This window comes from Nelumbo lutea, chromosome 7 (assembly GCF_056320005.1).
Source record: "Nelumbo lutea isolate HS-2025 chromosome 7, American lotus-T2T, whole genome shotgun sequence".
In the NCBI taxonomy this organism is placed as follows: domain Eukaryota; kingdom Viridiplantae; phylum Streptophyta; class Magnoliopsida; order Proteales; family Nelumbonaceae; genus Nelumbo; species Nelumbo lutea.
Window position 1 is genome coordinate 22,473,798 of NC_142690.1, and position 11,166 is coordinate 22,484,963.

At 34.8% G+C, this 11,166-nt stretch overlaps 1 protein-coding gene across 1 annotated transcript; it reads left to right on the top strand.

Annotated features, from left to right (window-relative positions):
• The first annotated feature begins 8,888 nt into the window (after nucleotides 1–8,888).
• LOC148845631 (putative aquaporin SIP2-1) lies at nucleotides 8,889–10,989 on the top strand. Its single transcript, XM_088953506.1, has 3 exons — nucleotides 8,889–9,176; nucleotides 10,372–10,632; nucleotides 10,739–10,989. The coding sequence occupies exons 1-3, from the start codon at nucleotides 8,889–8,891 to the stop codon at nucleotides 10,907–10,909; spliced, it is 720 nt and encodes a 239-aa protein (XP_088809632.1). The 3' UTR covers nucleotides 10,910–10,989.
• Nucleotides 10,990–11,166: the final 177 nt, after the last annotated feature.

Sequence of the window (11,166 nt, forward strand, 5' to 3'; positions counted from 1 at the left end):
CGGAGTCAAATAAGGGAGAGAGCAATACCAACTTGGAATCGAAGCCCTTGACTGAATAATCAGAAAATTGGGATTCAATTAAGTTGAGAGAGCGTGAAACAACAATAAAAGCATGAGCACAAGATATATTATTGTTTTGAGCATCATGCATTGCTAGAACTGAAACGGAAAATAGAGATAGAGGTAGAGATGGAGGCAGGAACGGAGGTAAAAACAAAAACAGAAAATGGAGAGGGAAGCAGAGCCAGAGCCGGAGACGAGATGGAAAACTAAGATAGAGACGAAGATGGAGATGGAAACGAAGATAGAGACGAAAAACGGTGACAGAGACAGAACAACAATTTGCTTCCTATCTTCTTGAAAGTTTTCATCTGTTAGGTTTTATTTAAAAAAAATAAAAAATAGTAGAAAACAAATTTAACATTTCGTTCTTTCCATTAACACTTGATAGTGATGTCAATTATCAGAAACAGTAAATGTGGTGCAAGTAAATTGTTAAAATATAAAGATAGAGTTAGGCAATTATCTAAACCACAAAACAATAATGCAAGACAATAATTACAGCCATGTGAGGCTGCAATGCACTGTGGGCAGAGAGAAAGTGAGTAGGAAAACTGGGCTCTGCAAGAATGGAGACAATTTGATGTCTGATTTACTTTCATCTCATTTAGTTTTCTTCTTACATTTTTTTTGTTAAAATAATTTTCTTTTTTATAATCTTCATTTATTTCTATATCATTGGGGTCTACATCCATGAAATAAAAGCCCAAATATTTAGATATATCAAATGTACAAGTTTGACAAATTTGTACGTTATACCCAGCAGTACTATAATGCATGTTCTATCAATTAACAACTATTGTAGGTTGATGCAATTTGATAAATGGAAATAGATATTTTAATATGGAAGAGTAGTTAAACTTGTACATCTGATATAATTATTATTTTAAAGAAGGTTGATGCAATAAAATAAATATTAAGGTTGATGCATTATATACTATCCTTGGAGGACCATTTGGATAGGCTAGATGCTCAATGATTTATTCCCAGTCTCTCTCCGACAAATATTTAGTCATTGAATATAATAAATTTTCTGACGGAGAACTTGCTAAGAAAGAAGAGATTATTATTTGTCAAGTGGCAGGGAGGTTACGTCTGTTCGGTCACAGCACGCACTTGTGAGCTTATTGGTGTTCACGGTTTGGTTAATCAAATCGTGGGTTTCTTTGAAAAATCGGTAATGGAAATTAAATCAAAGCCAATCAGTTAATAAGTTGATCGGTTCGGTTAATTGTCGGTTTGGTTTGTTAATTTTTTGATATTTTAAATTTTACAATATATTATAAAAATATATATAAGTATATTAAAATATTATATTTTAAAGAATAAATTATATATCATATATTATAAATATATAATGCATATTTATTAATTTATAATATATATAATATACATAAATATATATATAATATAGAAATATATATATCAGTCGGTTCTGATTTTCTATATTGATTAGCCAAAACCGAATTTACCAATCTAATTAACCGATTTTTTTATTCGGTTTCAATCAATTCAGTTTTATTTATTCACCCCTATTTTTTCCTTCCTTCCCCTACCTTTTTTTTTGTTTTTTTTTTTAACCAAACACAGCATTAAGGATCATTTGGAGAGTCTCTATAGAAGACTCGGGCTAAAGGTCGCCAACTTCACTCAAGTGAACTCGGCTATGCTATCTGCAACACGTTATGTATGGACACCCTACCACACATGATACTATAATAATTGTACACGAAGAACATCTCTGTACTTATTTGTTGTCATTCATAAAAGATATTCCAGATATACGGTTGTAATGCCTTGCGGTAGGGTGTGGGTAAAGGCCCAAGACTCAACACAATTGAGACAAGTAGCTACCTTGGTTGCAGCATGACAAAGTCTTTTGGGAGGAATTTAGAGATTTCTTTTCAAATTTGAGCTCCAGGCTACATTTCCATGTGGAAGAAAATCAATCCATTTCAATTTTAAAAAAACATTAAAATTGATTACAAGGAAACAGTTAAAGGGAACCCAACGTATATTTCCACATATTTTATAACTACTATTATTTTATGGAGTAAATTTCAAGTAAATAAAGATTAATATGGCATTTTAAAAAATTAAAGGGAACTCAACGTATATTTCTACATATTTTAGTAACGTACTTTCTTTGAGAGAGAGGAATGTGAATAGAGGATTGGGATACCTTGATACCAAGGAAGTAATGAATGTCAGATCTTTGATAGAAAACACAATTGATGCCCATAGCTGAGATGAGATTGGAAATGGCTAAAGGAGAGAACTCATCACGATAATATCAGATAGTCTCATGGCTAGAAAGATGGATAAAAAGAGATGAATCCACAATAGAAGAATGAAATCAAATGTGAATAAGGAAGCTAGTGAGCTTATAATACCAAGCTCGATGAGCTTATTTAAGGCCATACAAGACTTTGTGCAAGATCCAAAACATGACGGGGCTTCTGAAGATCAACAAAACCAGGCATTGAGTCATATAGACCTCCTCCTGGAGGATGGTTTTCAAAATCGGACCGGATCAGACGGTCGGATTGGAAAAATCGGGAACCATTCAGGTGATTGGTTCTGTTTTTCCTAAAAATTGGATTTTCCCTCAAAATCGTTGATTTTGGTCAGTGAACTGCTGAACTGGGTGGTTAACGTTTGAATGGTTTTAACCATTTTTTATTTTTTATTTTTTTTTAATATTTATATTTTTTAGAACGGGCCAAGCGTTCAATTCGAACGATTGTACCGTTCGACCCGATAACCGGACCCCTAACCGGTCCAGTCTCCAAGTCGGTTCTAAAAAGCATGTCCTAGAGTCCTCCATGTAGAAAAGTTGTAGTAACATCCAATTGTCATAAAACCCATCCACGAGAAAGAGCAATACGTAACATCACTCGAAGAATAACAGGTTTCATAACCAAACTAAAGGTGTTTGTGTAATCAACTCCTTCACACTAATACTGTGTTTGGTTTGAAGGAAAGAATAGGGAAAGGAAGGGAAAATTTTAGAAACCTTGTATAGAAAACCTTTACAAACCTTGTATAAATTTTCCTACATTTTCCTTCCTTTCTCTACCTTTTCCTTCAAACCTAACATAACGTAAGCATAGACCTTAGCTATAAGATGAACTTTGAAACACTTCCATTTGGATTATGCTTTATGCGAAAAATCCATTTTCATCCAACTACTTTAGCATGTGGAGGGAAAGAGCAAAGGAGTCGAGTGCCATTGCTTTGAAGTGCATTGATTTCACCTAGCAGAGTCGCATGCTACCAAGAATGATGAGAGAGAGAGAGCCTACTTAACATTTTTTCCGTTCAATTTGATCAAGGGACAGTACATATTTGGTGGTAAGAAAGAGTTTGGATTTTCGGGACCATCCAATGAACGAGTGATCATAGTGTGACTACAGAACTACAAACGACCTGTGACACATGCATTTTTAACACCCTCTAAACTGACATCAGATGCACGTAGAAACAAGTCAAATACTAGATTGGAATAGTAAGAGATAAAATAAAATTTTTAAAGGGTGCAAATCCATTTTGCAACATTGAGGATGGGTCCGTCGTCTCAATTAGAGGTGTAAATCGGATTGTGCCACCCATGGTCCGATACAAATTTGGACCGGTTCAGTACGATCATGCGGGCCGTAATGGGCTTGGGGTTTTAGGTCCACGGGCTGACACGGCATGGCACGATTAAGCGGATAATAATATATACTATATAATATATTAATAAAATAAATATTTTTTAATTTTATTATACTAATTTATTTAACTATTGTATATATAAGCAATTTTATACACAAAATTCATATAAAATTAAAATTTTAAGTTATTTGTTAATTTTTTTAAATAAATAGCTTTAGCCTGATGCACGACCCGACTTAACCCAAGGCTCGGCCCACAAGGTTAAAAATTTCATGATAGAGTATGGGGCCCATGAATTCATGGTCTATCCTTGTTGTCATGGGGGTTGCCTACATTTGGTTAAGTGAAAACCATAGAAATATTGTAAGTGAAAACCATAATGCCTACATGGTCTATCCTTGTAGCAAAATCCTTATTAGATGACCCCAATTGTAAATTCTTCACATCGGGGATATAAATATTGTAATTGTATGTCAAAGATCAACTCACACGTAGAGGGTAAATAACTAAATATTATGAATACAAGGTATAACATTTATACTCCTGTTGTGCAACATTTAATTAATTGAATTTGTGGCTAATTTAGTTTTAGTTTTTCTGTTATTTATTTATATTTGTTTTATTTCTTTGAGGGAATAATTGTTACTTCATTATGCTATTGCCTAATCCCTTCTTCGTAAATCAAGGGGGTGAAATGAAATTTTCAAAATGATGAAAATGGGCAAATTCATTTTTCTTTTTGCCTATTTCTTGTTTATTTTCTAATTTTCTCTTAAACCCCAATCTAGAAAATATATCGTCAAGAACAATTTGATAAAAACTCTACATCAACGTTTTTAAAACCGATCTAGAGAACAAATCAGTCAAGGGTCTAGTTCCTGGTTCAAATGGTCCGATCATTCAAACTGAACAGTCAGCCCGTTCTAATAAAATCAACGGTTTTTTGGAAAAAATTCAATTTTGGAGAAAAACGGAACCAATCACCTAACCGATTCTCGGACCGTTCAGTCCGGTCCAGTTTTGAAAACCATGCTTTGCATCACCCTTTGTTGGAAGTTGTTGTCACTATCTAACTAGCGAAAAGTTGTCTACTATATTGTTGTTAGATAGAGAAGAATCTTTGATGATACCAAAAAAAACATCATTTGCATCCTTTAAAACATCGGCAGAAATTAAAGAAGGTATGGGGATGTTGGGTTCCGTTTACGTTTATCAGATAAATGCTGCCGCCTCAATGCCAGTTCTTTTGGCGCAATAAACATTTATTGGCGCCGGAATCACTATTTGGTGGCAGTGTTTAATAAAAAAACGGCAATAAACGTTTCCCATTTTTCTTCATCGACTTTCGTAAAAATAACCGTTGGAGGAATGGCTGTGCGTTTCATGAAACGCATAGCTGACATGGAGCTTACATGTCGTATGATGTGGCACCCGCAAGTTTTGATCCAGTGCAACCCGGATTTACTGTCCAATGATTTTCTTCTTTTTGTTTCTCCATTCATTGAAACCCTGACCACGAGCAAACTTGACGCCGCCTGAATAGATGATCGGAGGAGTGACACCGGAGCCCGGATGAGCAGTGGACGTCATTCTTTGTCGGCAAGGTAATGGATCTATCGTTTTCTATTCTTTCAATTTTTCCCTCTATTTTTTCCTAAGTTCTCTATCTATCATTTTCTTCTTTGAGCCCGCAGACAGATCTATCATTTTCTATCGTTTTCACCCTTTACTCTTCACCATATATTTCTTCTTTGATTTTGAGCCTGAAAAGATGCTCATTAATTGCATCTATCACACTGCCATCTTGCATTTCCTGATCGTGATACTCATTAATTGCATCTATCACACTGCCATCTTGCATTTCCTGATCGTTGTTAGAGTTGGACTGAGAAGCATATCCGTTTTGGCTATAGTTGATTTCACTTGTTATACTGCCACAACTTTAGATTGTGTTTGTTTTGAATGGTCAAGTCATCGAAAAATCTTAGTGCTTCCTTTTGGCCTTCAATTTTGGGCATAACCTGTGACAGTTGCCGCCCATGCCACCATGTCTTTCTCAGGCAAATCATCAAACAATTCTGCAACTTGTAGATATATACATTTTGTTGCATCAAATAATCAGCAGCCACATTCTAGATATATACATTTTGTTGCATCAATTAAGATCTTACTCAAACTTACCAACCAAAATAGTTTGGCAATGTATTTGCCACCCAGGGTTGACATCAAGGGCTGCAGCATAAGCCTTAAAGAGTGCTAAGAAAGTGAAAAATACAGGGCTTGTACCTCCCCTTTTCATGCACTTGTATAGCAAATGCCGACTCAGTGAAGGGACTGTAGAGCAAAACCGTCTAAAGAAATGGATTCAAGTGCTGGACCTGATCAAAAAGGATATGGGGGGTAAGGGTCCATGGATAAATAAAATTTAGTAAAGCATCCAGATGAGCTTGGCCAAGTAAGAATTGAGTATTTCATATGGAATGGTGTTTTATAAAACTCTGTTAATTTATAATACACTTCCTTATATAAAACTCTGTTAATTTATAATACATTTCCTTATTTTCTTTTAGCAAGAAAAAGGAATTCCTCCTAACCCAATTAACAAAATATTAATGAAATAACAAAATAGAAAAGAGAGAGAGAGAGGAGGAAAAGTCGGTCTTTAAATACAAGCACATGTAATTTGGACCGTTGGATTGACTAATGGATACTAAACACCAAAGTGAAAGTCTCACACTGAAACATCCATATGATTGTTTCTTGAAACGCCCCACCAAACAACATGAAATGAAAAAATGTTTATTGTGTTGAGTTGTAAAGGGGTGTTTCTTGAAACACCTTAACCAAACAACAAAATAAAAGATGTTTAAAGTGGGTGTTTATCAGATAAATGTTCTTCTAATAAAAGCTCATCCAATAAACATAAACGGAACCAAACACATACATTATCGTCATCCTCAGAGAAGAACCTATGTACACATATATGTTATGGCTATTTTAACTATACGAGAACCAATATTTTTAGGAATTATTGGGTTATCAAAGTATAAGTGAAAGGGTAAAATTATTTAAACAAATAATAAAAGGGTCGTTTTGAGATTTAAAAGGTTTTAAACAGCCAAATAAAAATCTTTTCTGAAAGTTCAGTTGGTCTTTGTTGCAAATGAAAATATAGGGGTCGGGGTATTTATCACTGACCCTAATACAGGGGGTCTTTGCAATTTTTCCATTAAAAATATAATAGTTACAAATTATATTTTTAAAGTTATCTTATTCAACATAACCTCAATGTATTAAATATCTATTTGTTTTGGTAAATCAATAAATATTAGAAGTTAAAACTTATTAACATATGTGAATTTGATCATGCCTCCCTTACAGTTGTTGTAGTTTGTTGAAGGTTTTAACGACTGATCTAAAATTGGAGTCACATTGTCAACCAGTTTGTAGGTCAAATGGTTCAATTGTTCAATCCAAATGATTTATCTGTGATGTTTTTACAATTCCAAAAAATAAAAAATAATCAGAATTAAAAGTGACTTAAAAAACCATTGCCCAGATCAAACAACTTAGCGGTTCAAATGTCCATGTAGTGCTTCACTCAGTGATTCAGTGTTTTTTTTTTTGGGCCTAATGCCACTTTAGTCATTGAACTTTAAAATATATCAATACCCAAACTTTCAAAATGTGTCAATTTAATACCTACTATATTAACCAATCATTAAATAGCATTTGAAAAGACACAAATTCCCTTCCAATATCATCTAATTTTCATTATTAAACCATCCAAACGTGGATAAAAAATAAATATTTGGGACTGTTCAGTTTTTGTCATCGTATGGATAGTTGGTAAAGAGAAATAGATGACATTTGAAGAGCATTTGTGTCTTTTCAAATGCCATTTAATGACTGATTAACAGATTGATTGACGGTAGATACCGGGTTGACCCATTTTGAAAGTTCAGACTAAATTATCACGTTTTAAAGTTTGAGGGCTAAACTGGCACTAGACCCAAAGTACATGATATTAATAGAGAATTTTCCTTTTTTTTAATTTCCACACAAGATGCAAAACGGAACTGGATCGATAAATGACCGATTCTCGAGTCAAACAGTTCAACCACCTAATCAATGATGGCTTTATAATCATAGTTGGTGGTATATATCCCCCTATGTTTTTTTTTTTCTTTTTCATCCCCTCCTCTAATTTTTTTTTTTTAATTAAAAAACACAAAAATCCATTTTAACTCGATTGCTACGGCCTAACCCAATCCGAGTAAGACATCCCCTTGGTTAGACCCGTTCATGGGCCAGGCCGGGCTGGCCTCGGGCCAGGCTTTCACTTGTCACTAATGAAAATATACTAGGCCCGAGCCCAAGCCCGGCCCGACAACGGGCCTATAACTTGGACCCAAGCCCGGCTCTGGTAAAAAGCCCAAAACCCGAGCCCAAGCCCGAAGCCCGACCTAATTGAAAAAAAAAACAATTTTCCCTATTCAAATTAGAATTAAAAATTCAGATAATATTTTTTTCTATTTAAATGAACAATTGGACTACAAGATAGTATTTTTCCCTTTCTTTTATATTTTAAAACACAATTTTACATTCTTAAATCAAAAAATTTATTCAAATGGACATAATCACACAACTAATTTTAAGTTTAATATTAGGTCGGGCCGAACTATTTTGACAAAACCCGAACTCAGCTCGAATTTATTGTGGACCGGGCTTTTTAGCCCGAATTTAAACCCGTGGGCCTATAAGCATGTTCAAGCCCGTCTGGGAGTCGGACCGGCCCGTCGGGCCACCCAGCCCATGAACAGGTCTACCCTTGGTAGACGCGTGTGGGGTCATAGACCGAACTGCTGATGCAGTATTCGCAGGCTCGCAGCGGCGCTCGTAACTCTTCTCTCCCTCCATATTTTATGTTAGTCGCGGAGAATCTAAGAGCCATGAACTGTGGAAACAATAAACAATCTCTCTTTGTTTATCGTCTGAACAACAACATCAATACCAACTAGGAAAAGAAAAAGGCACAAAATGTCAGATTCCTCGTCATGGCAAACTCATCCTTCTCACACATATATATATATGTATGCAATGCAACCAAAACAAGAAAAAAATCTCAGTGAGTGAGAGATAAAGAAAGAGAGACAAAACCCAGATCGTTAATGGCCAGAAATAGAGTCTTTTTGTCGGATTTCATCATTGCTCTCACGTCTGTATGGTTAAGAACTCTCAGCATGCTCTTTGTGCACAAGTTTCTAGGGGTAGAATCTGATGAATTCAGAGGAGAAATCATCAAAGGTATTCTATACGTTTCGAGGATGTTCTTTACTGAGTGGTTGGGTATGAGACTGGGAGGTGGGCGTTACAATCCCCTCACAGTTTTATATACTTCCATTTCTGGGAAATCCAGTAGGGCTTTATCGAGCATCAGTGCAAGAATTCCTGCACAGGTTAGCTTTTGATAATTTCTATCGGGCCGGTAAATTTGGTTTCTGTTCTTTCCTATTGAAGTTTCTCTGTTAGAGTTGTTCTTATATTCGGTTCTTTTTGGTATTGGGTTGTCTTTGTTTTATGATTGAAGCAGTTTTGATTGGCTTCAATAATACACCGCTTTTCTTTTAGTTGTTTGTTAATTATGTGAAGTGGGTTTGTTTTGTGGAGTGTGGATATATTATTGGATTATATGGACTCTGGTTTTGGTTTTTTCGGTTAACCTTGGATGTATATATTTTAATTTGATATCACACCGTCCCAATATCATATATATTTATAGGAGATATTTCCAATGCAAGGTTGTAAAGACTGTTCAAACTAACAAAAAACATGATATGGTGTTTTCGAATTTCTGTATCAAAGAACATGTTTTCTGGTTATCATATAATTTCTATTCTATAAAATTTGTTTTTATTTTAAAACCCTTTTATTAATGGTTTAAAAAACATGTATTGTTTATACAAATAAAACTACTTGTTTTTGCTTTGAAATGCAAAAACAAAGTATAAGAATGTATTTTTGTTTTTAATTTTTGCTGAAGTGGTAATTTGAAAGCAAATTGAAACAAGAAGCATTTATTTCATTGGTTCCTTCTGATTATTATTATTATTATTATTATTATTATTATTATTATTATTATTATTATTATTATTATTTTGATTTCATAGACTATACAACATAGGGTAGCCTTTCTTTCTCTCTGTCTCTCTCTGTGATTTCATTTGAAAGGGCTACGCAATAGAGGTAGACCATCCCCCAACCCAGGTGCAGCGGGATTTAATCCCAAGTCTCCATTACGACCAATAGAAGGCATTACCGACCCGTTGGTTAGCACCTTGCAAGGGTAGCCCAACTGAAGCGCCATCGGTTGGGTGTCTAGGTATTCTTAATTAATTCAAAAATACTAGTTCTCAACCATTCATATATGTTTTCAAAGTTAGGCAAAACAAAAAAAAAATTAGGGAAATGATTTATTTTCCTGAAGAACTCCATTTTCCAAAGAAATCATTCGTTTTCCTATATTTTCAGTACAATTGATGCATAAGACCACCTTTTTCCTAACTATTTCTTTTCTTTTGAAGCACACACCATCTGATATCATCTTTGTCATTCCACAAACAATTTGACCCTCAATTTTGCACTTAATTTCAGGTAATTGGATCTGTTACTGGGGCTAGACTTATCACCAAGATTTTTCCTGAAATAGAAAATGAACCTCTCTTGAAAGTTGACATCCTTCGAGGTGCATTAATTGAAGGAGTTCTCACTTATGCAATTGTTGTAATCTCACTTGAAGCTGCCCAGAACCATTCCAGCAATTTCCTTTTAGAAACCTGGACATCTAGCATTTGCAGGTTAGCTCTTCATTTACTAGGTTCTGATCTAACTGGTGGTTGCATGAACCCAGCTTTTGTAAGTATTTGATGAAATATCCATTATTAGTTTCTTCTTTTTCATGTTTCAGTCCATCGAAATGATCTATATTTTTGCTTTTTTTTTTTTTTTTTTACTTGTGCAGGCCATAGGGCAAGCATTTGCTCAACGGGGTTACATAAACAAGGATCATATATTTGTTTACTGGCTTGCCCCAATCGAGGCAACTCTTTTAGGGGTATGGACATTCAAGTCATTTATTCAGACCAAGGACAAGCAAGAAGAAAAACAAATTTGGAAGACTAAATTTGGGTGAAGAGATATTTGTGTCCTCTCTCTCTGGCTAGCAAGCATAATAACAGAGGCTCAAGTCTGAGAGCAGCCACTTTGTGAAAAAAAATGCCTGAGAGTGTAATCCAGTCTCTCTGCTGGGACCAACATTGGGCAGTGGCCCTTTTATTCTAGTTTGGATCCGTTAAGCATTTGATTGTTGAAGGAGATGGAAAGTTACAATCAAATTTGATTAAAATCATAACATTTTTCCAGCTTTGCCCATTATAAAAGAGAATTTTT